The sequence below is a fragment of the Macrosteles quadrilineatus genome, unplaced genomic scaffold (assembly GCF_028750875.1).
Source record: "Macrosteles quadrilineatus isolate MER2022 unplaced genomic scaffold, UCM_ALF_1.0 Scaffold_3__2_contigs__length_128488019, whole genome shotgun sequence".
NCBI lineage: Eukaryota > Metazoa > Arthropoda > Insecta > Hemiptera > Cicadellidae > Macrosteles > Macrosteles quadrilineatus.
Genome location: NW_026542596.1, coordinates 127,760,665 through 127,786,828, shown reverse-complemented (window position 1 = coordinate 127,786,828; position 26,164 = coordinate 127,760,665). Strand labels below are relative to the sequence as shown.

Below are 26,164 nucleotides of genomic sequence, written 5' to 3'. Positions count from 1 at the left end.
TTATTTAGCATCCGTGAGTAAATCTTGCGTTCACGGTGGTACGGGTGATTGTCTCCCGTAAGTCTCTAATTTTTTCTGTCCATGACCGATTATCCGAAAAGATTGTGGCAACACTTGTGAGAAGCGGTGACCTGTTGAACTTGACAAACATGTTCATTTTGAATTTCTGTCTTCCTTTTGGTTAATTTAACGTTTTGGATGATTGGACAGTATATTCGAAGCTAGTGTAGCAGGGATATTCATTCATGATGTTATAGCGTTGTTGGAGGGACTGGAAAGGGCGTTGGATGATCTCCGTCATGGCAAGATCGTTGACCCGGAGATCTGTCATCGCAGAGTCTCATCTCTCTACAGCTGGCACAACGTCACACAGCGGACAGAGAGAGTCTACGCTAGTGTTACCAATGAATCTGCCAAGACCATTGGGCAGCAACTTAGAAGGTAATATTTACAGTAAATTTTAATTAAAGAGAGCATTTTGTTGTGCAACAAAGGGTCTATATCCCTTTTGAGTTTTTAGATATGCTTTATGTCACATTTACTATACAGTATGGGAGATAGTCTTGATACGAGAGCCGTCCAGAAAGTAACGGACGTTTCACATCGGCACCGCTTGGGGCAAGGTTATTGCTGCCACCGCAGCATCAGAGCATTTCTACGTTAGTATGCATCCGATGGTGTGCGCAACATATCATTTGTACTTTTCCTACATTGCAATGTCATTGTCCTGCCAGTTGTGAGGTACAATTTGATTTTTTTTGGCAAAAATTCACAATTGAAATTTATTGCCACATTTTTATGTTGTCGTAGTCTTCCAGGAACGTCAGTGGTGCAGAAAGTCTTCAGTTCTTGTGATCATCTGTTCATTTTGTAAATACGGGACAAAATTTCTTCTATCCTACGTTTTTACACCATTTTATCAACCAGATCTATGTGAAATTTGGTGGAAATGTTCCACAAAATACAATTTTTATACGGTTTTTTGTCTGTCTAGGACCAAGTTATTTTTTTTATTTGATCTACTTTATAAAAAAATTTACAGAGAGGTATTTTTTAGTTAGATCCAGTAAGTAGAAAATTGTGACCTCCATGACCTGTGCTTGAGGCATATTATTTTTTATTAGTGTAAATTGTGGTGTACAATTTCCATATTAAGTAGAAATATAACTCAAATATACTCACAAGAAAAACATTTAAAAGTGCTTCAAGGAATAATTTTATTAAACTTTAAAATTTAACTTATTTTTTTATTTTTGAACATTGTAGATAATACATTCTTGCTCTTACTTACCAGGCTACCATTGTTTTTCAAAGATAGCTAATTGTAATAAGCCAAAGCAACACTAAATAAACAGGCCATAATGCTAAACTAGCATGACATCTTCATAGATGACGGCAATGACGTATGTTTGCCGTTTGGGATCATTTTTGTTATCCAAGAAAAGATTAAATCAAGCAGCTGATCACAAACGGCAAACTTTACGTCATCGCCGTCGTCTATGATGACGTCATGTCAGAGGAGCATTATGGCCTGTTTATTCAGCGTTTTTTTTTTTTTCTATACTTTTATTTTTGTTTCAGCTATATGAGAAGCAACGTTTTACCATTCCTTCTGGTCGTATCTCTTATGTACCTGATACTACAAATACTAGAGTGGTTCGTTCCTAGACAGGTAAGTTATACTTCTTGGCTTTCTGTATGTATGTATGTTCTCTGTATGTATACAAAACATTTAGTCTCTTATTTTCCTTAGTTTAACTATGCATTTTATAACTTATATTGGAGATATTGGCAACTAATAATGAAATGTATGATTAAACTTACAAGTTCAACCAGGTCAATCTGTATAATTAATACGCTACATGAAACTTTGTCGGTTGAACTCCTCCGCCATTTCTTAACCGATTTTATCCATTGACGTCTCATTGGAAAGAGCGTGTCGCGAAGATTTGCAAACTGGCATTACATTTTTTTAAAAGTCCCTTGGGCTCTGCCCCAGTGGCTTTGAAAGTTCCCATGTTATCCTTATGAAGAACATAATTGTTTACATTTTTATCAGCTGTATAATTTAACTGCTGTTATTTATTTTACCTACGACCGTTTTTTAAAGTAGCCATTTCAGTCCAGTTCTTAGAATTGAAAAGTTTCACCTTACAGCTGTTTACTTTCATATCCGCATAGTTTCATTTCATATCCGCATAGTTTTCTCATATCCACACAGGTAACGGACCAATGAGGTTCAAGTATTGAGAGAAAAGAATTAAAATTGTAATGATTCGAACGTCAACTAATCAGCTGATCAGCTGATCAGTTGACCAATTTAATTATTGATCCGACTTGTTCATGTTGATACTCGCGTATTCTTAATTAAGTTGGTGGAAGTCCAAAAATAAATGAAATATTTGCCGAATTCTACCTGATACAATATTATTTATGGTAAGAATGCTGCTAGCAATGTAATATTTAACGAAGTTTAACAAACACGTAATTACAGGAAATCAGCTGATTCTACAACAAGTCGTTGCATCACTTTCAGTGGCAATGACAATACACGAAAACATAACCTCTCTAAAAAGTTATCAGTAGTTATTGTTAGTAATTAAATCCAGATTGATAGTAATTAAAAAACGATCGTAGGTAAAGTAGTGTACGCAACTCGCGTTAATAGTCTTTACGACACTCGTAGAAGTTTTTAAGGCACTCGCCAAGGCTCGTGCCTTAAATTTTCTACTCGTGTCGTAAAGACTCACTTAACGCAATCGTTGCGTAAACTACTATTTCAATTCAATGAAACACATTGAGTACGTTTATTTACTATTTGAGTTTGTTTAAACATAACCCCCAAGACGAATCGTGTTAGTATGGTTGTATCTTAAATTTGTGTATTTATCGTTGTTTTTGTGTCGCTATGACGGATCGTGTTAGCATGATTGTAACTTAAATTTGTGCATTTATCGTTGTTTTGCGTAGCTATAATTTGTTTATTTGTTGTTTTTTTTTCTTTTAAATGCCTCCGACGCGACGACAACGAAACATAGACAGGAGGCGTAATCGTGATAACTACCGCAGCTACAGAACAGTGGCGCGTAAAGGTTTAGTAGTATGTTTTCTGTGTTTAACTCAACACAGTCAGCACCTGACCCTGGCCCAACACTACCCCAAAACGACTTTCCGTTCTCAATTGGCCAATCTGTCAATGACCTGTGTTGCCTGTACAGCAAGGTATTTTGAGAAGGAGAAAACCGGCCTGAATGCTTTAGGTTTATCAATAACGAAGATAAACTTTGTCTGAGTTAGCCTACACACCGGTAATCTTTGAGTTGACTCTTTTAAACTCATTGTAAATATGACTGCTATTCGTTTTGAAATAAATCATGTAACACTTTGCAATTGCTCGAATTCGAGCAACATCTACACTAGTATATAATAATTTTATTTTATTGACTATTTTAGCAGTCAATAAAATAAAATTTTTATATATTGGCCTTGTTGAACTTGTAAATTTAATTATACATTTCATTATGCATTTTATATTTAACGATTCAAAATTTAAAACAAGTACTCAAGTATGCTATCAAATTTTAGATTAGATTTTGTATGTAATGTTTAGGCTTCTTTAGTCTGCTCCTAATTTTTACCTTAATGATTAACTAATTTTTATACTACCTGTTTATAGGGTATAGACATCGCCAGAACGTATACGAAGAAACCAAGAAAGCCAAAAAGCTGACCCTCCTTTTTATACCTTAAGTTTTAAATATTTTCAGTATTACCAGATTATTTTGAAAGTTATCTTGATTTATACCACTGTGTTCCTTGTTTTATTTTCTTATTTTAATAAAGCTTTGTGGATATTTAGTTTGTCTGTAAACTTATTCCCGTTTTTAATTTTTGATGTAAAAACTGATAAGTTCTGGTTGGCTGGAAATCTTTTATCTGATATATCACTATCATGATTATTTTGTCAACAATATCGATCAGTGTCAGCGGACATGAACTATATCCGAAAAACGAGCTTCAAAATTTACACTGGGATGAAAAGTCTACATGTGTTGGTTAGTCTATTTCTTACGTTTTCTGTTGCGCAAAACATTGTTTAGGATTGTTACCACTCAAATAATTATACAAAACCTTTCGTAATAAAATGATGCTATATTTGAAATTAACAGATGTAATGATGTAATAAACGTTTGTACAGTATCTTTTAGATTGCAGTAACTCTGATATGATCAATAATGAGTGAGGAGTTTTCTTCAGTCCATGTTGCCTTCCAGTTTTCTCTGTCTTGCCACAGTTTCAGCATCGCCTGAAATAATGTTTCATGATAATTATAAGTAAAGTTTGTGATCCTATTTTTAACTGAAATTTTAAGTTTTTTGGTGTGGAGTAATACTAATTAGGTTCAGAGTATCATCCTGAGGGGTCCAGATCTCAGTTACTGAAAATCGGCCTGTCTTAGTTTTCCAGGTATACCAGTATAGTATATTTTGTATGCAATATCGTACTTTTATTCTATAGGAAAGCCTAGTGACTATAAAAAATTGACTAGATGGGAACTGTTTTAAAAAGAGATGGAGTCTAGCAATCTAACCTAACAAAAAGAGTCCAAGGGCTGACAAAAACACAGATAAAAGATCACCAAACATCCTAATATAGCTTATCTTTGTTTTGTGATCTTTTATTTGTGTACTAGCAGAGTACCCGTCCTTCGTACGGGGTTGGCATATAAGTTCGTAAAATGCTTATTGCAGTTATACTCAAGCTTTGCGTTTGCAATTGGGGAGGACAGATTTAGATTAAATTTGCTTCTTTAAATTTACAGTAAACTATGGTATTACTCATCTACCATAGCCATAATGTTCTACCTCTTCACCTAAACAATAAAACAATTATAAAAAGTTCTCAAAAAATCACAAAATATTAGCGACATTAAAAACATAAACATAACTGTAAACAATCCTACTTTGACAGTTCTCATTGCGTATCACAGTTTTTTGTTGCTGCTTAGTTCAAATTAGCTGTTAACATAAATGCAAAAAAATTATAGTGCTGCACCCTGTTGGTAAATCTTATAACTTTTTAATGCTTTTGCATATCATGGAATCAACTTTCTTAGTTGACTGAAACAGCTGACTAAATGTTTAATTCCCTTTAAATATGAACGAGGTGTTAGCCCGTCCTACGTACGGGAATTCAGTAGTCAGTTAAAACCGTGTACAATTCAGATCAGCTAGTTTACACATATAAAGACAAAGTTTCTTGCAGTTTTAATGTGAAAAATCATATTGTAAACAAATGTTGTGTGACCAAATATGTTTTTATTCCATCATAGGCCTACACGATATGCATTTTAAATCCGATAATTTTACAATAAAACAGCAATTCTGCAATTTTTACGATGTGAAGAGTGTTGAAGTGAGATTTGCAGCCGATTCGCACAGACGCACACTGATTATAAGTAGCCTACAGTAGAGACCGTAATAGTCAATTGAGAAGTGTATAGACCTAGTCAACGATACCACCTTCCATAGCATACCTGCCTCTTCCATAATTATTATCACCACAATACAACTACTATACACAATTTCCAGTAGGTCTGAATAGAAACGACCTAAAATAAAACGACAATATCCAATAAAATTTACAGTACACATAATTTAACTTAGGTGTCCTAACATCAAAACTAATCGTCACACCTATCCTTTATATCAATTTCAGGGTCGCCGGAATTTTATACCCCTGGAATTTTACCCCCTGGGCAAAGCTGACGTCACTATGACGTAGTAAGCTGAGTGGCCAAAAGTTTGTTCGCTCCGGAATTTTACCCCCGCGGATTTGGAAGTCTAATGAAAATAGCCAGAGCGTGATTAATTAGATTAGCGATAAAAACCGGAATTTTACCCCCTGTCCATATAACTAGCGTTTAGACAACTGAAGATGTACGGGCCGGATTTTTACCCCCGGAATTTTACCCCCGGATTTTTACCCCCGGATTTTTACCCCCTGGAATTTTACCCCCTGGCCAATTTTAGAAATTGAATGATTGATTTTCTTATTTCTGTTTTTAATTAATTGTAAACATTTCATTATTTAGTCACCTATCTTTATTTATTTATTTTGTAATCTAAACTAAGTAAACAGAATTCGCTGTTTAATTTTGATGTTCGGGATTTGCGTTTGTTGGGGCCGTCTGTTGGTTAATAAGTATGTAAAATAAACTGAGTAGCTCATTTAAATGATAATTGGGTGAACATTTATTCATAAAAAAACAATAAGGCATATTTTGTTATTGTTACAATACAAATGAAAAACATTGTTTTACCACGGTTGTATAATAAATCTTCGAATTAATTACCATTCTGATGTTTGTTTATACGTCATATTAATCAACAGCTGGCTTCAAAGATCGAATCCTGATACTCGAATCTCAAAATTAAAATTAAAAACCTGTTCGATTAGTTGATGTTACAAATAAATTAAGATAGGCTACTTCACGTTGACTGCGCGCGCCGACTTTACAGGCGCTCCCCAGTGGCGGAAGCCCCGGCGCGCAACCGAATCAGCGAACGCAATTGGCATTCAAATATTTCAGTCTGACGAATCACAAAAGAGCAGTGGTGACTGTGCTGCGTTACCCCGAGAGTGGATGTAGTTCACTGAAACACCCAAAGGTAGCAGCACTGCACGGATCCGTATCCAGTGTCTTTGTAATGTGGGTTGAAGAGAAAAAATCCCCGAAACCGGGACAAAAGCATTGCCAGACAGGATTTTACAGGAAATTTTAGTACCAACCTACGCCAAAGTAAAGCTCGCATTCTAAGCTGGCAGGCTGGCAACGATTATAACGTCTCCGTCTGAGGCTAAGCTCACACTGACTCAATATATTTCTGTTGGTCTGGTGCGCGCCACCTGGGAGCGCTGGCAACGCCGACTAAAGTCGGCACGCGCAGTCAACGTGTTAATTATAAAATGTTTACTATTAAATTAAAAGAGAATGAAGATAATTAATCATTCTCACTAATTTATATGTCTGGCCAGGGGGTAAAATTCCGGGCCGTACACTTTAGGTTTTTATAATTTCATGTATTCTGATTAAATTCACAACTGTGAAAATATATGTTTAATACCGCGTTTAATCCATCGAGCTGATGTCGCGAAACTCACAAGTTCGCGGCCGGAATTTTACGTCACGTTGAAAAAAAGGAAATCCACAAACATAGGGAACTACAGAGCCACTGGGGCGGAGCCCGAAAGGATTTTTGAGAAAAATATGCTTATATGTTAATATGGAATGTGAGTTATCATCATGCCAAATTTCAGCCCAATGCGTCCAGTGGTTTATGCGTGATTGAACTTCAAACAAACAAACAAACACACAAACTTTCACATTTATAATATTAGCAAAGATTACATATGCTAACGCAAAATAGATATTGCAGCCAAGCCTTTTTTGTGAAATCAATTTCCATGCGAAGCCTAGCGAACGTCTTCACAACCTAAGACTTCATTGCCGACATTACCAGCTGCTATTTACGTATTTTTTGTTGTTGTTTATTGTTATGGTTAACCTTTATTTTGTGGTTGTTTGCTTAATTTAAATAACACGAGGTTTATTAGAAGATGGATTAGCAAGAGTGAAGAAGTGTTAGTATTATGTGTTGAATTACAATCGTATTATGATGTAGATATTTTCATGAACAATACCAGGTATTAAGACGAGTGTATGTTATAAATGGCAAACACGGCAATCAAAAAACGGAAAGGTGGCCTTCCCGACACTGCTTTACATTCAAGTTTATAGTGTGTGAACTGCATTTTGAACCTAACTGCTTTATAAATAATATGAGAAGTAAAAAGGAAGCTGTACCAACATGACTAGTTATGTACTAACAAACTATCAATGTACACCAGTTGTCACTCAGCAGTCTGCACTCATTACTGCCTCTGCAGACGATCACCACCATCTCGCGGCAGCCCCTTCATCACATAGCGATCAACGAAGACTCAGAGGGAAATAAAGTATCCTAGGCTATATATTTATGGTGTTCAATTTTGGAGAGGGGTGGTTAGGCAATTTCTGATCCAGGGCGCTCCAATCCAAACCTGGTTACGCCATATACAATGCCTTGATGTTGATTCAAGAACTTATCATGAATACTGGGAATGCGAACGAAATCCCTGTTGTAAAATGTAGTTACAGGCTTCCAGTACAAAGTATTCGACCTATTGTTTAAAATAATGTTTAAAACAGGCCATACAAAATTGGGATGTCGGGTCAATTGGGTCGGTTCACTTTCGTGTGATTGCGAGAGTGTGACTGACCTCCAATTTCAAACCTAAATATCGTTTTTACGTGGTAAAGATAACCTCTTTAATTTATTAATTTATGTACAACTAAGGTTCTGCTGTTGTTAAGACTATGTGTTCTTAAATTTATTTTACATAGTCGTCAGTTGAAAGATTTGTTACCTATATAAAAAAATCCAAATCTAAAATCTATATTTTATATCTTATCCTCTACATTTTCTTCAAAGCTCAGTTGCAAACGGCACTTACAAAACACCAATAAAAAATAGATTCACAAACATCAGTTACGGCACGTCACAGTAAAGTCACTTCAGGCACGTCACAGTTAACAAAAATATTCTTTGATGGATTTTCTATTGCGCTATCTACACTCATCCGTTGCAGTCCCGTCAGTCACTCTGCTGGCATCTGTCAGTCAATTTCAGATTTCTTTCCAACGATACTTTTTGATTGTTCGGACGCCTGACGGAACTGTTTGAGGTTAGAAAATAGTGTTATTGTTATTGCGTTTGTATTTTGAGTACTGTTTGTAACAATCAACAAGATGGACAATGATAATTTGATAGAATATATGTTTATAACTTTAAAATTTTGACTATAAATTACTGTGAATTTTAGAGACGGAAGACTGACTGAAACCAACTGACGGACAATTGACTGAGAAATTACGGATGCAACTGTGACTGGACTGTAACGGAACTGTGACTGGACTGATGTGTGTGAATCGACCTTAATGTGACGAGATAATACGTAGTTTGAAAACAAATGCCGATCTGTGTAGATAAATGTTCTTCTTACAAACTATGTTTAAAAAGTCAAGTAGCCAGTGAATGGTTAGGTAGTAGTTGACTAACCATACATTCCTCATCGTGAATTAGTAGCAAGATATTGCGTGAGTCTAGAAATCCGGAAGCGAACTTTGTGTATAAAAATTCCGAAAACAGAAAAGTGAGAAAAGTCGAAGAACTTACAAACAGTCACTAATTATTAAAACTTGTAAGAATTATAAATTTCTACATTGTTAAGGGTTCTCTAAATGTACGTAAAGTTCAATGTAGATAAACTAGTATAACATTGTAAGCTCATTATATCACTGTGACTGCAATTTTTGAAGATTTTTATTAATTCAATAATTCATGTTTATATCAGTTAACCTTAAGTATCCTTTAGCTTTTTGTTACATGGTCACTTTAATTTTGAAGTAAATAACTGCAATTTTTGTAAAGATTAAAATTATGGTACATTAATGACAGCTGTGTGCTTTCAAACTGGAGATACGATGACGACGGGTCGGCGAGCGCGTTGCGTACAGGCAAGTTAATCCCGAGCACGCGAACATTACCGAACTCACCCGAACTTGAATCGGTAATGCAGATCGAGACTTGACACAGCGCCTCTGTTGAGGGACCACCCAACTACGTGAAGGTGGCCCCGTCCAAAAACGACTTGGCACAAAATCGCCGTAAGCTGCAATATCTATTATGCGTTAGCATATGTAATCTTTGATATTAGTAAGATTTACAATTAACTCTATTGTTATCAAGCTAGCTGAATCCTGCACCTCTTCTAAATAATTCCTAAACAGCCACTGACTTAGTAATCAAATCAAATCAAATCATCTTTATTCATTTTTTGTATTTATGAATACTGAATAGAGTCAAATCTTACAACTAATGTCCTTAATTAAAATATGATGGTTACAAATAAAACTGTTTTTATGTTGTTGTATGACAATTATTACAGTAATACATTTTTTTTTATTTGATATTCCTTAAATTAAAAAAATCTTTACTTACTTCCAACTTACTTACTTTAATCAAATCAAATAGATCAGGGACCAAACCAAATTTGTCCCTTTTCAAATTTATTTTTAGTTACAACAATACCTAGTACAACAATACATAGTTTTACTACGATACCTTAGGATCTGTGTTCTTCCAAGGTTTGGGCCGGCCTTTGTTGATACAATCGTCAGGGAAATCTCTAGCATTGCCTACTGATAGTCCCAAGCTGATGTAGAACTAAAAAATCATTTATTTTAATAATATATTTAATTGTTAAACTAATTTAACTATTAGCTTTTTACTAATAGGTGTTCTGTAATGGGTTGGAAATGAATAATAACAATGATAATAAAATAATCATTTGTAACTACAATAACTCATAACCTTACTTGAGATTTGTCATCCCTATGGATCAGGTGATAACCATTTTAATGTTAGTTCTTTCCAGTTCCTCTAGTGGTGTTTTTGTTTACAATTTGTTTCTTGTTATTTCGATACTAGTTTAACCAAATAAAACAGTCTAACTATAAAATATAGCTCGTCCTCTGACTTTTATCACCAAAGTATATCACAAATCATCAAATAAACCCTAAAATTAAAGAATAAAATGTTTTTGACGCTAGCGCTCAGTGTCACTAATGAAACATAAACCAGACTTTAACAGGTTCAGTCCCAGCCGTCACACTCCTCCGTATGTAAAGCTTCTCACCACACAGGAGTGAGTGTGTTAAAATGAGCTATTACATGAGGATTATTACTAATGAGGATATTACAATGGGAAGAGAAGTCAACTTTAGTTACGTAGTCTATGAGGGTGCATAGTTCAAGTCAAGTTTAAGTGAATGGAACATATCAGGGCTACAGATATACAAGGGCTAGGCCACGCGAGCTCAGAAAGTGATGCCAGGTGGCTCCCCACCACTCCGCTGCTGTGACGTCACGGCGATACCTCGGGCTCCCGGTACCGTATAGCTTTGCCTAAGTGAGCGCTGATATTGCCGCACATTTAGTGTCGAATAAGCACTATGTTGCAAATTTTTTATTAGGTATTACTGTATTTAATAAAAGTAATTGATTTTCAAATAGGATTACGTATAATACCAATTCTAATAAATAAAGAAAGTAACTTTAGTAGATATTTAAGGATGGGAGTGGACGGTAAAGCGATGGTTAAGAATACTGTACTTATTGATCCGATACATTAAGTTATGTTGTAATAACTGTTTTATTTATTTATCCATCCCAACTTTAAGAACTCATTTCGGTTATGTAAAGTACATTGAAGTTGTATGAAAATAAATTATACTGAGTATTTTGTAACTATTGCAGGAAGTAAAAGAATTTAAATTTATCTATTGCATTTTATTATACATATTTCAATACATTAAAATAAAGTTGTCTGACTAACTAACCTCAATCTCTGTTGACCAACTAGTTCAACAAGTCTAAAAGTTTTGGTGTGATTTTACTTTATCAGTTTACATCATGATTATAGGTTGTAAATTTGTAAATGTTTAGTTTGGATATTTTTTATTCTACTGCCTTGTCTGAAATGCGACATTACTTTTATAAACTTGAGACACTATTTTTAGCCGGCTTTTGTGAACTTTATTGACTGTTTACCAACAAAAAATGTCGCGGGTGTGATTTTATCATCATATTATTTATCATATTTATTAGTTGTAAATTTGTACATATTTAGTTTGTATACTGTTTTATGTGGATATACTTACAAAATGTGTGGTCTGGGACATTATATTTAGCCTGTTTTTGATAAATTTCGTCCGTCATAATAAACTAACTGATCGCCACATGAAAAAGGCACATAGAAGCATTTTATAGAATAAAACTATAAAATATTTATTTATTTATATTTGTCTTAATAACCGTATATATTCATGTAGGGAAATAAGTTTACTTTCATTTTATATAGTTGGTATGTGGGTTTCATGTGTTTGAAAAATAATATACATGTGTCAATAACAAAATTTCTTTATGGAAAAATATAAACATTTATTAAAAGTCATAAATCTTTATTCAAATGATCATTTTCCATGAACAACTCTTACTTCATTCGATCTCCAATATTACTGCCTTTACAAAAATGTATACTTTTACTTTATCTCTTGATAATACATTTATTTGGCTTTTGTTTGAAATTTGTTGTGCAAAATCGTGAAACTTGTAATTTTATTGTTTTTGGACCATAACTTTGTACAAATAAATGGTAGGCCTAGTTAGAATATTTTTACATTTTCATGTAGGAAAATAAATTCCAAACAATTTGTTTATCTTAAAGTTTACAGGAAACATATTTGGTTCATGCAGCACAGTTTTACTTCAAAAATTTAAAAATAAAAAAATTTTCTTTTCTACCTAATGTCAATATTCTCTACAATATTCAAAATATTTATTTTGTTGTCATTTTCCAATTCTTAATTTCATTACGAAAATTTCAAGTATACGGGCCTATAGGTTTTGTCTGTTGGTTTAGTTTATATGAAATTTCGAATATATGACTACAAAATCGCCAAAAATGTCTTGCCACTTCACAGTTCACAGTTCACCCATTGCCAGTTGGAGGGTTAACGAAATCCGCTTTAAAAATCCCATTATAAAACTACATTGTTATAAACACAATTTTTAATATGTGCGTAGATGCTGGGTGACATATGCACTGCCGTGCTAGGCTACCGTCGCCGCTCGCGCCGATGTACCAGCGCTAAGGAGGGGCGGGGGAGGGGAAGTAGGATCAGACGGCGACCGCTAACATCAAAGGAGTGAGCCAGCCCTTGTATATATGTAGCCCTGGGAACATATGGCTGCTTTATCTTTGACTAGGATCAGCTGATTGATTTCCTTGAACCACTAAAGTCAAAAGCATTCAAAAAGAGTACACAAAAAGAATACACAGGGGATAGCGGTATGTGGTTTGATAGTAGTCAACTCCGTTATTCATTTTATATTTTTTTCCATTTGAATCATATTTTTTTAGTTCTGTTGATTACATTGGTTCAAACAAACTTTAAAAGCCTTAGACTAGGCTATGGGTTAAATTTAACTATACCTCAAAAACGTTTCTCAAAAACAAATAATTTTGAAATTACATTTAGGCTACTAACATTAAATAACATGCAGCTTTGATTTTTAAATCTATTAGTTGGCCAAATAAAAATATCAACGCAAAACTCTTTACTAATAACCATTCAAATTTCAACTCACGTCTTTATCAAAAGGTGCAATTCTGGACCCCGCACTCCAAGTAAGACATTCGTCGGTTTTAAATCCAATAACTTCACAAAGTCTTCGCCCTGCTGGGAGAAGTTCTTGAGCATCTTCATTGTCTATCTTGAAAGAAATAATATCTGTAAACAGCAACAAAAACTGGTCAACCACATGTTGGGGAGGGGTTAAGTATCCAAGTTTTATAAGTTGACGTGACTTGTATGCAATAGTAGTTTACGCAACAATTGCATGGAGATAGAGTTAACGACACGAGTAGAACATTTGAGGTAAGAGTCTTGGCGAGTGCCTTAAAAACTTCTACGAGTGTTTTAAACACTATTTGTGCAAGTTGAGTACACAAATTTACCTACGACAGTGTTTTAATTACTAAAAATCACTACTCATAACTTCTAAGAGAGGTTATGTTTTCATTTATAACCTCCATTGCCACTTACAGTGATGCAACGAAACATTGCACCAGTCAATAATTAAACTGGCGTGAACAGCTGATTAGTTGAAGCACAGAAAACATACTACTATAACCCAGAATGCCAACCGCATGGTAAAAAGCATTAAGTGTTTTGAGAGAGCTTTGCCTGTCAATCGTAGGCAGTGCCACCAGCGTTGCTATGCTGAGTGCATGGCAACGCTGGTGGCGCTGCCTACGATTGACAGGCAAAGCTCTCTCAAAACACTTAATGCTTTTTACCACGCGGTTGGCATTCTGGGTTATAGTAATATGTTTTCTGTGGTTGAAGTTTGAATCATTACAATTTTATTTCCTTTTTTTCAATCCTTGAACCTTATTGGTCCGTTACCGTACCGTTATGTCTGTTTCTGTTATTTCTAATAGCTGGTTATTACACCAATGGAAAGGACAAGTTAAAAGTTTGTTTTGACAAGGTTATGTTTTGTTGTAGTTGCATAGTTGAGTACCATGAGGCCTGTCAACAAAATTAAAGAATACCAAAAACAATCAAAGCTATTGTGGTAAAAATCTGTGTGTTTTGGTTTGTCGGTATGCATCAAATGCTTGTAATAACTGCAGTTTGTATAGGTTTCGTCTCAAAGGCTTGCGTAAAACCGTGGACTGCAGTATGTGAAGTTCCCTAACAGCTTTGACTGTCGAGGTTTTTGGACTTAGCGCAAACTTAGCTTCGATTCTTTCAACAGTGTCTGGCGGAGTGTGAGGATAGCCCGAACTCTTCATGGCACATAATCATCCAGTTGTCTTTAATTTCCTTATCCAGCGAGCTATGCAGTTCCGATGAGGAGCCTCCTTCCTAAATTTAGTCCGAAAGTTCCGCTGAACACTAAACAAAAGCATTAGTACAAGCAAAGTCTAAAACATAAAACGCTTTTTCTTGTTTTGTAGTGGCCATTTGGCAGGCTTTGTGGTACTCAACTAAGCAACTGAGACAAAAAATGATCTTGTCAAAACAAACTTATAAACATGCCTTTCCATTTGTGTAACAATCAGCTGTTTGAAATCATGGAAACGGACGTACCAACCGTTTAGTTTTGCACCATTCTTTTTTAACAACCCTGTACACTAGAGGCAGGTAGCTTTCTCCATAACCTGTCTGCTCACTAGCTTTAGCCTTGTGTAAACGCAGCTTAAACGAGGTTTGAAGACGTACTGGGCATATTTTTGCTCAAATATGGCACTTATATTGTAAAGTTGAGTGAGATGCCTTATTTAGCCTTAAGATTACATATTTCTTAGCTAGGCGACCACCTTGCGGTTGATTAATCATGGGTACTTTTTTGTTGGATATTCATTGAATTTGAATGCCAATCATCAAGAACCACTGTCCACTTTCAATCTATCCACACACCATTTAAGGGCTTCTATTATAGAAGGCTATGTCTAAATGTTTCATTGAAATGTTTGTTAACATTTTTACCTGGTGACCAAACAAGGGTATAGTTGTGGAAGTGGTCGTGCCAGTTTTCTGGTAGCTTTGTAGTTAATGATCGCTTCTGTACATTCTGAGATCCCATCATTACGCCCGACTCTAGTCTGTGTGATCCAAAGTCTTCTCCTCGACACTTGAAATCACTGTTTCCTCTGTGCATAGCAATCCGTATCCTTCCTGAAGTGTAACCCGGTCCATAGAAGTGGTTTCTAGGCTCAAGCCAAAGTTCTGAAAAACGTCACTATATTAATGAACAAGATTTTCACATTGCTTAGAAACATAAAATTTGGATGTTAATTTGGATAGGAACACATAGTATCGTGCTCAGTTACTTGTCATATATGTTTTTCCAAAGAGTTTTAAGATTTTGTTTGTTAACTAATAAAATAAGCTTTAATATTTTCCCTTAATTTTGTAAAAGGTAAAAAAGCTTATTCCCTATATGGAATATTTTCTCAAATGGAGAAAACATGGTTAAATTTGCTGTAACTCAATAAATTTATATTACAAATATATGAATCGAATAACTAAATAAAAATTAGTGACTTACCAGGAACAAGCCAGTCTCCAAGCGGTAGTTTGGCTCTTATCTCAACAATTCCATAGCGAAAAGAGAAAGAATCTCTAGTATGGATCCTGGCAGATTTGACTGGAGGTATAATGTTGTAAGATGAAGCTTTTAACTCACACTGTCTTGATCCTACTCTTCCTGTGCACCTGAAAAACAATTAAGAATAAATACTTGTTTGTGAAATAAGATACATTCTACTATTTTGACTACTAGCTAGACTGGGACGGTGGCGCCATCCTGTAATCCAACTACTACTATTCACAATTACCGTGACCACGAATTGTGGAAATTTATAGGCATGCATTGTCGATGCGATACTCCTTTGTGTGGATTAACGTCCGCACTAGTGGGTACTACGACTATCCGCAGTACTATCCTGATAATTATACCAATTTGTTAATATCAAGGCAAAAATGTGGTTTGGATTCCACTATAAACTGTAGGTCCATTAGTTGCCATTAGCTGTATGGGCTATTAATTAATAACTATGTCTAAGGAATATGTCGGCCTTAGTCACTAACTAGACTATAAGATCGCACCACTCATCCTACACTCATCTCCATTATTACTTGGCTTAAAATACCTAATTTGTATGGTTGCCATTTCAAAGAAAAAGCATTTAAAGTTTAAACTTCCTGGATATCCAGGAAGACCGTTTTCAAAACCCCACCATAAGCTAACGTCGAGGCAATTTGTTGTGTGATAATGCAGTGACCTAAGGGCTGGAGTCTCTCACTTGGGGTTTGGAGGGGTTACACTGTAGGTCTACTTAAAGAGAAAACTATAGGTATCTTAGTCTGAACAGTCTATATTGAAGATCTCCTTTCACAGCTATATGAAATATGTATGTAAAAGGTGGCAATAAAGAACAGATAGGCTAGCTTTGATTTGAGTAGTAGAGCTCGTGCGTTTCCTGGTGAAGCCTGGGGGTAGGGTTGAAGTCCATACAATACCGGTTCAGAGTCACTCTAACCACCTACCCCCCAGGCTTCACCAGGAAACGCACGAGCTCTATAAGTGGTAGAAATGGAGTGTAAGAGTGAGAGATCTTGAGAAAAAAGTGCAGCTTTTTAAAGGTTCAAAACTGGACCCAGCCGTCCCTTGTAATAAATGGTCCTGGCTGATGTAAGACAAATAAACGGTATCAGCATTCTGACACATACTTTCTCCCATAAGTTTGTCAACAACCTCATATCCGGAAATGCGATTTGTACAATTTCTTTCAGAATTTAAGGACTATAACATACTACATTTTTATCAAAATTGTTCATGCCATTTTTGGGAAAATCCGATTTTCTGTTATTTTATGGGGTTTTTATGGGGAAAATAACATAATTTACAATAAATTTTGAACCGTAATTTTTACAGGAATGGGATTTGTGCCGTTTTCTTCAGAATATAAAGGACTATAACATACTACATTTTTATCAAAGTCGTTCGGGCCATTTTTGGGAAAATCCTAATTTTCCGTTATTTTATGGGGTTTTTTGGGAAAATCCCCATTAAAAATTTTGACAAAAACAATACGGTACTTTCTCCATATACTATGGTATAGGGGGAGAAAGTAAAAATGAGCTAGAGCTTTTGATGACTGATTAAAGAAGCATTCAAAGTGTACTCATGATTAATAATTGAATATTCAAAATGATTAATTACCCATTTAAATTCAATGTCCCCGATTGAACAAATTCATCATCGTAGAAAGTAGGTTTGATTTCCAATCTGTTCCTTGTTGTAAAACTATTTGCTGGATCAGAAGTAAAAACAGCAAATTCAAATTCCTGCAAAAGAGAAAAAACAATATCAGCGCTGTTTTTTACCCATGTTGTTCAATGGATAATCTTTGGAAAATATACAGCACTGAGAGTCCCTTAAGTAATGTACGCAGCTCAGTGAAATGGTCCATTAGATTGATATTTAAGAATAAACCTTCTTCCCGTTTACTAGATGTATATTTTTTTATCCCTGAAATTTTCAATCCATATTGATAAGGCTCAATATGTGTCTTGAGGTGGTAAAATTAATTGAAAAAAGGTTCTCAACAATTTTTTAAATGACCGAGAATTCGGGAAAAAATTAAAAATACAACAATTTTAAAAAGCCCAACCAACTCAAACCTATGTTGAAAATGCCCTCAGTGGACGATAGTGAAATATTAATACTCTTATGTCTTGTGTACTGTATAAAGTTTTGTGTTTCTTGTGATTGATTGAACTCTTTCTTATTCAGTTCATATTTCTATTCCCCCCAAAAAAATTGTATCAAGACATACTGAAACAAACGCTTTCTTGTTCCATGTTATCCATGATTTGCATTTTTGTTTACAGTTTAAACAATTTTTTAACTCCAAAAAATGTATTTTTCCAATGTGTGTTTGGATAGCTAATCTTGAATATAAAAAATAAACTATTTCGTACATTGCTTTCTGATTTTATATTTTTTACGTTAAATTTCCATCACTATGGACATTACTATGGCATTTGTGCAAGTTGAGTTAAATCATTTCGATAACCTGTTCTGAAAGTTATTTTATTAACTGGCTCTATGGTTTTTAAAACTTTATTTTATTTTACCTCCCCTGTAGCACTAGAGGAGGATGTCACTGTTTCCGAATCAGGAAATTCAAAACATGTGTTTTCCTTTGAATCTCCTGCTTCCTCTTTCTCAAGCTCATCTATAGTTTTACTAATTTTACTCCTTGCAATGACTTGATGTGTAACACTTAGTTTATTCATACGTGAAGCTATTGATTCGCCAAAAATACTGTTTACATCCTTAGGTTCTACTCTATCCACAAAAACTCCCAGGACTTCGACTGTCTCTTCAGCAGTGAGAATGGGGTTATCTTTGTTAAAATCAGAGAATCTCTTTCTTTTGTTAGTGGGTATTCGAATGTCAATTTGCGGTTCTAGATTTTCCTGAAACAAAAAAAGCTTATGCTAAAATTATTTTTTCTTTTGGTGAAGGTTGTATGAACGTAGAAAAGTGTCTAAAAAACATTTTTGGTTGTTTTAGACAGCTGTGTGCTAGCTGTAGCTGATTTTACTACACTATGTGTTGGAGTAACTAATACTCTACTAATTTAAACAGTTTTTGTGTTGCAACAGTTTTAAGTTTATAAAAATGAAAATTAAATTAATTTATCAGTTGCACTCAAAGTAGCACTACCCAAAAGAGCTAGGACAAATAATAAATTATGCTGATGATTACAATGAGTTAGTTTTTACTTTCTCCCCTTACACCATAGTACAAGGGGAAAGTATTGTTTTCGTCAACATTTTTGAGTTTTGATATTCGTTTTGGGCACCCCTGAACCCAAAAAAGTGGTTTTTGAAGTGATGTTTGTCTATCTCTGTATGTGTGGATGTGTACAGAGCTACACGTCACACCTGTGTCTGATTTTGATGAAATTTGATTCGTAGGTACCAATCCATGGTATCTCCAGGCATTATTATTATTTTTTTAAATTTGTATTTTTAATGATGATTTTTCCATGAAAACCAATAACGTAACAGAAAAATTAAATTTTCTCAAAAATGGCCTGAACGATTTTGATAAAAATTAATCATGGTATAGCCTAGTCCTTAAAATTGGAACAACTCTCATTGTTTTACAAATTACGGCTCAAGTAATTACAATCTTGATGATTTTCCCTATAACAAATCATAACTTTCCACTGCTTACCCATGATACATGTTGTTGACAAGCCAATAGGAGAAAGTATGTTTAGGATTGCTGATACCATTTATTTAAATTTAATCTCACAAAGTAGTGAATTTCTTTAGTGATTAACATCCGCACGAGTGAGTACTACGACTACCCGCAGTGCTATCCTGATAATTAGACCAATTCGTATATACCAAGGCAAAAAAATGTGGTTCGGATTCCACTATAAACTGTAGTGCCTTAGTTGCCATTAGCTGTATGGGCTATTAACAGCTGTGTCGAAGGAATGTCGGCCTTAGTCACTAACAAGACTACAAGATCGTGCCACTCCTACACTCATCTCCATTCATACTTGTCTTAAAATACCTACTATGTATGGTTGCCATTTCATAAAAAGTATTTAAAGTATATATTATAAGTATTTATGATTTCGTATTAAAAAGATGCTATACCATTACCAAACGGCATTACAACACAAAAGTAAATACTTTACCTAGACCTGTAATTAAAATAAGTGCTAAGATGAAAATAGGTCAAAGATGTACTGCAATTTCATAAATTACTTTTACAAGTTTGTTGGGATGACCTTGCAAATTTAAGTTAATTTTTAGCGGCAAAAGTTGAATAATTATGTTAGGCTATCCTTAATACAGTAAGAAATAAATTTGTATGCAGTGAGATAAATTTTGATCTACTGACCATTGTTCAGTTCAGACCTACTGGTAGCATTTACAAGGTAATGTATGCTACGCAAAGTATGTTCATGTTGACATGGAAATTCAATCACGGGTTTGGGAACTAGGAGTAGAAAACAACCTGTTAAGAAAACGCAAATTTCTGGCCGCGCAGTGCAGTTATAATCATAAAAGAGGTACTAGTGTGTTCTATGTTTGAAGATTTTTACCTGAGGAGAGTCCGGTATCATTATGACATGGCTCCAAGTGTTGCCTAAGTGAGTGTTAAAGTCCTCTTCAAACACTACATCTCCTCTGCAGATAGAGCTTTTGTCTGGCACAATCGTTTCCGAGGGAATACAAGGCCTCTTGGTGGTCGGCTGGATAGGGTCCACTGGAAACATACCACCAGTAGAGTTGTAGGATAATATCATCATGTATTTGTCTAGGATGTGAAGTTTAAACTTAAGAGGCAGCGGGAGCCGGCTTGATCGGCCTCACTGCAGGAGCAGGATCAGCAGGAGGAGGAGGTGGTGCAAAGACTCGATCCACTAGCGAACTAACAGCCAACCCAACACCTAAACCTACTAAAAATAAAGATAAAAGCCTCATTGCATCACTTAGTATCAAAAAATATAAATTTTTAACAAAAACTAGCTTTTGTTGGCAACCAATAATATATTGTCGGTTATCTTAGTAAAATAAGTAGTCAGTAATAGTCAGTTTCTCAGCACAACATTTCATAAATTACTTTATTTATCATTTGTTTAACAATATTAAAACCATGTGATACTTAATCTTCACAAATAAGCTATACAGCAGAAAAGATTAATCAATGAACATATACATATATGAAATCATCATCATATATATTAAAACGTGACAGTGTTTTTTAATTTCACGATTCTGAATCAACCACTTACTGTAACATGATTTTTGTGTTGAAAGAAAGATAATTTTGAGAACTAGGGAATGCCGAAGCCATCATTTTAGTTTAGGGTTTCAGTTTTTTAGAAATAAGGTTTTAAATTTTAAAAAGTCCAACAGCCGACGCTAACTTTCTACTCTAGCTTTTGGTTTTATACCTTTAATACTTTAATACTTTTTTATGAAATGGGGACCATACATAGTAGGTATTTTAAGCCAGGTATGAATGGAGAAGAGTGTAGGATGAGTGGCGCAATCTTGTAGTCATGTTAGTGACTAAGGCCGACATTCCTTAGACACAGCTGTTAATTAATAGCTCATACAGCTAATGGCAACTAAGGGACCTACAGTTTATAGTGGAATCCGAACCACATTTTTTGCCTTGGTATATAAGAATTGGTCTAATTATCAGGATAGCACTGCAGGTAGTCGTAGTACTGCTCACTCGTGCGGACGTTAATCCACATCAGGGAGTATCGCATCCACAGTGCATGCCTATAAATATCCACAATTCGTGACCTCCTAGTAGCTGGATTACAGGACGACGCCACTCGTCCCAGTAACAGCTATAAATATTCAGCGTTTTTGACACAAATTCAGCATTTGGATGAAAATTTAATGACATACGTAGAACTTTCTTATTTTTATACTATGTGTAATGCTATAATCATTGATACGTTAATTAATTCGGTAAGAGGATGAGAGTTTATTTAAATATACTAGATGTTCTAATTTATTGTTTTGAACAGTCTTTAAAATATTTAGTTTGTTTTAGTGCAATATAATTTGTTATAACTAATAACAGCTGGTTGACTGAAAAAATGTTCTATATAGAACTATGGGGATAGTTTATTTACTTTGTGATTTTGTCATTGATTATAAGAAATAAGTAAGACTAGTGGCTTGTAGGGTCATAGTCCCTAAAAAGCTCAAATGGAAAAGAAATTATTGTAATATTTAAACAAACTCAGAATCAAATTATCTATGCGCCAGGATAGATATCCCAGTACAACACATCTTTTGTGTAAAAAAAAAACAAACAAAAAAACAGTTTGTTGTTTGTCTTTGTTTGCTTTTGTTGATTTTATTTTCAATAAAGAATTTGAATGATTCCAGAGGTTTAACTGCTAATGGCAGCAAACATGTTTATGAATAAATATTGGTTTATTAAGGTAGCTTTGGTTTTTTTGTTAATGCTGATAAAAAGGTTTCCCCGATTGAAATACATTACTGTATTGAAAATTGTCTTCGTAAAATAAGAAAATGCAAAAAATGATGTGTTTAGATAAACTTATATTAGTTCTTGGTCAAAACCGCTAAATTAGCATTAATACCCTACCCAGTTATTATTTCTAAGTTATTATTTTTAAGTATATGCTCATTTTGTAAAGGTTAAACAAAATTAGTCTTAAGGAAAGGCATCCCATTGACAGAACTTAACCCTAAATTTGTTTCTGATAAACATTAAAAAAACCACTATTATAAAGCCTAGTGTATATGTGGTGGTAATCCTCCTAAAGGTGCGATTGATATACATATTCTACCAAAAAAGGGCCTAATCAACGTCTAATTACTAACTATTTTGTGACTGGTTAGGGTTCCATTACCCAGTTATCGAAACTAATCACGACATAATTATTTTTGGAAATTACCTCTTTGTTCTACTGTTATATATAGGTGCTCCCTTTACTACAGTGCTTGCTAGGCTATTATTTGAACCTTTTTTGCTTGGAGCAACAAAGTACTTAAGTACGGTACTTAATGAACAAATACCTGTACGAACCTACTTCATCTTTATTCCCAAACTAGTGTCCCTGTTGCTCGAATTCGAGCAATTGCTAAGTATTACAGGCGTTATTTTAAAACGAATAACAGTCATAATTTCTGATGACTTTAAAAGATTCGACTCAAAGATTTTGGAAATACTCATTATGTAGGTACATAACAGATCGATATAATCAAAATTTCTTAATATCTTACCATTTTTCAAAAGCTGGTCTTGTTTTATAGTGTTTTCTACAAATAGCCTTACTTATAGCCGCATTAGGTTGCCCATAATAACGATTATAAATTCTAAACAAAACACATTTCTATTTCTTCTCCTTGGTGGTGTTCTATGACTTTCCTATGTTTATGTTTCCATAGTTTGCACACCGGTTCTTTCAATGACTACTAAGAAATGCAGCACACTGTTAATTCAGTTATCTTTTAAAGATTTCAATTTATCCAGGCTCTCTCGCTTTTTTCCATTGTAATATTTAGCCAACCCAAATTCAAATAGTAAACATTTCATTTCAACCAAATCAGTAAATGTTTGTAGTAAACGGTTAAGTTAGGAAACGTATTGACTGTTTACAATTAACATGTGTTCTTCTTCTCACTTTTAATTTCTGACAACAGCTGGAGTTGCATAACACTTTTTGTTTCCCATGTTAATCTTATGGAGGAATACAAAACTCTAAAGGGCCCCAGGGCCTCACTTTCTAATTATTTCCCTAAAAAGAAAGTTTCCTGCACAATTTCACGTTGCGCTCTTTCCAATGAGACCAAAAACATGTCAATCGGTTCAGTAGTTTCGGAGGAGTAATTGTCACAAAAATCCTTCTTGCGTATTAAATAAGTACTAGTGTACATGTTGCTCGAATTCGAGCAATTGCAAAGTATTACAGGAGTTATTTTAAAACGAATAACAGTCGTATTTACAATGAGTTTAAAAAGAGTCAACTCAAAGATTACCGGTGTGTAACTCAGACCATGTTTATCTTCGTTATTGATAAACCAAAAGCATTCCGGCCGGTTTTCTCCTTTTCAAAATGCCTCGCTGTACAGGCAACACAGGTCATTGATAGAGGACCAATTGAGAACGAAAAGTCGTTTTGGGGTAGTGTTAGAGCGCATTTGTAACCTAATAGTTGAGATTGTCCAGGGTCAGGTGCTGACTGAAGCCTATTACGCGCCACTGTTCTGTAGCTGCGGTCGTTATCACGATTACGCCTCCTGTCTATGTTTCGTTGTCGTCGCGTCGGAGGCATTTAAAAGAAAAAAACAACAAATAAACAAATAATAGCTACACAAAACAACGATAAACACACAAATTTAAGTTACAATCATGCTAACACGATCCGTCACAGCGACACAAAACAACGATAAATACACAAATTTAAGATACAACCATACTAACAAGATCTGTCTTGGGGGTTATGTTTACACAAACTCAAATAGTAAATAAATGTATTCAATGCGTTTCATTGAAAAATAAATAACCATCGATCTCTATGAAAATAACAGCAATTAAATTATACAGCTGATCAAAATGTAAACAATTATGTTCTCCATAAGGATATCATGGGAACTTTCAAAGCCACTGGGGCAGAGCCCAAGGGACGCTTTCAAAAATGTAAGGCCAGTTTGCAAATCTAAGCGACACGCTCTTTCCAATGAGACGTCAATGGATAAAATCGGTTAAGAAATGGCGGAGGAGTTCAACCGACAAAGTTTCATGTAGCGTATCTTACTAATATTATAAATCTGAAAGTTTGTGAGTTTGTGTGTATGTTTGTGTGTATGTTTGTGTGTGTGTTTGTGTGTGTGTTTGTTGCTCAATCACGCATAAACTACTGGACGGATTGGGCTGAAATTTGGCATGATGATAGCTCACATTCCCGATTAACATTAAAGCATATTCTTATCTCAAAAACCCTTTCGGGCTCCGCCCCAGTGGCTCTGTAGTTCCCCATGTTAATCTTATGATTTTTCATATTCAAAAGGAATTAATGAATCTTAACAGCTGTTTCAATTATACAAGTTGGTTCTGTCCTATGATGTTCAATAGCATAAACGTTACCAGGATTACCAACAGGGTGCAGCACTATTATTTATTTTTTTTTTATTTATGACAACAGCTAATTTCCAACCAAAAGGTGAGTGAGCGTAGCGAACGAACTTCAACCTGGAGGTGAGTTAGCGTAGCGAACGAGTTAACCGAACGAGCTCCAACCTAAAGGTGAGTGAGCGTAGCGAACGAACTTCAACCAGGACGTGAATGAGTCATGCGAATACTTATGAAGTTAAACGGTGCGAAGCCCGCGGGTACAGCTAGTTAATTATATAGATAGAAGATTGTTTTCTAAGAGTAGCTGTTGAGGTTATTCCACTTCATACAAAATATTGATTAAAAACTACAATAAATCTCAAATATAAAAATGTTAGTAAATGTAATGGAATGACATGTGATTTAGTAATTATTTGTATGTTTACTCATATGACTATGGTTACCAGGGGTTACTATGTTGTTGACTTGTTTTGAAGTGAGTTGTTAAGTTAGTTGAATGTTGAATAAAAGTTCTTAGAAGAATTTGTTTTATTCTATCTTTACATGGTGGCAGCGTTTAGACTGAAGAAGAATATTTTAAAATGGAATTGACACCAGAATTACTGAAAAATATATTAAACTCTGTTCTAAATACGGTACTAAAATGAGTGAAGAGGCTAAATCTAGGCAAGAACCTATGTACCAAGTCAAACCTCCTGATCCTTTCAACTTCCAAGATCCAGCAACATGGTCAAACTGGATAAAGGTATTTGGAATGTTCCGTAAAGCTACTGGGTTGGCTTTAAAATCTGAAGATCAGCAGGTGAACATGTTATTGTACTGCATGGGCCAAGAAGCTGAGGAACTCCTAACGTCACTAGGGATGTCTGAGGAAAAAAGGGTTTCATTTGATGTGGTAGTGAAAACTTTTGATGATTATTTTTCTACCAAGAAAAATATATTTTACCATCGAGCTATGTTTCTACAGAAAGACCAATGTCCAGGCGAGAAGGTTGACTCTTACATTAATGATTTACATAAAATGTCAGAGAAATGTGAATGGTCATGCAGCAATTGTAAGAGTAGACATTTTAATGATGAAATGATACTTCTTAAGCTTGTTACAGCGATGTCTAATAAGAGTCTATCCAAACACCTACAATTAAAAGATGGGATAACGTTGACTGGGGCAGTTCAAGCAGCAAGGCAAGCAGAAGCGATGGAACAACAGGCTGCTAACTTGGAAGAGATAAGCGAAACATCAGTCATGGAAACAAGAA

The 26,164-nt window shown here is 34.9% G+C and overlaps 2 protein-coding genes across 3 annotated transcripts in view; one reads left to right on the top strand and one right to left on the bottom strand.

Moving 5' to 3' along the window:
• The window catches only part of LOC128989637 (phosphatidylinositol N-acetylglucosaminyltransferase subunit A-like), a 30,188-nt gene extending 26,330 nt beyond the window's left edge, over positions 1-3,858 (top strand). Inside the window, exons 9-11 of the mRNA XM_054411586.1 lie at positions 258-441; positions 1,582-1,672; positions 3,677-3,858. Coding sequence (XP_054267561.1) covers positions 258-441; positions 1,582-1,672; positions 3,677-3,730 — 329 coding nt within the window. The 3' untranslated portion in view covers positions 3,731-3,858. The remainder of the gene's footprint in view (positions 1-257; positions 442-1,581; positions 1,673-3,676) is intronic.
• A 274-nt stretch (positions 3,859-4,132) lies between these two features.
• The window catches only part of LOC128990907 (uncharacterized), a 51,267-nt gene continuing 29,235 nt past the window's right edge, over positions 4,133-26,164 (bottom strand). Inside the window, exons 10-17 of one of the 2 annotated variants that reach the window (XM_054413557.1) lie at positions 20,377-20,540; positions 18,380-18,724; positions 17,463-17,587; positions 15,786-15,952; positions 15,224-15,463; positions 13,314-13,456; positions 10,227-10,328; positions 4,133-4,306 (exon numbers count right to left, since the gene is read on the bottom strand). In XM_054413557.1, coding sequence (XP_054269532.1) covers positions 4,205-4,306; positions 10,227-10,328; positions 13,314-13,456; positions 15,224-15,463; positions 15,786-15,952; positions 17,463-17,587; positions 18,380-18,724; positions 20,377-20,540 — 1,388 coding nt within the window. In that variant the 3' untranslated portion in view covers positions 4,133-4,204. The remainder of the gene's footprint in view (positions 4,307-10,226; positions 10,329-13,313; positions 13,457-15,223; positions 15,464-15,785; positions 15,953-17,462; positions 17,588-18,379; positions 18,725-20,376; positions 20,541-26,164) is intronic. The other variant, XM_054413558.1, reaches the window with a different exon arrangement.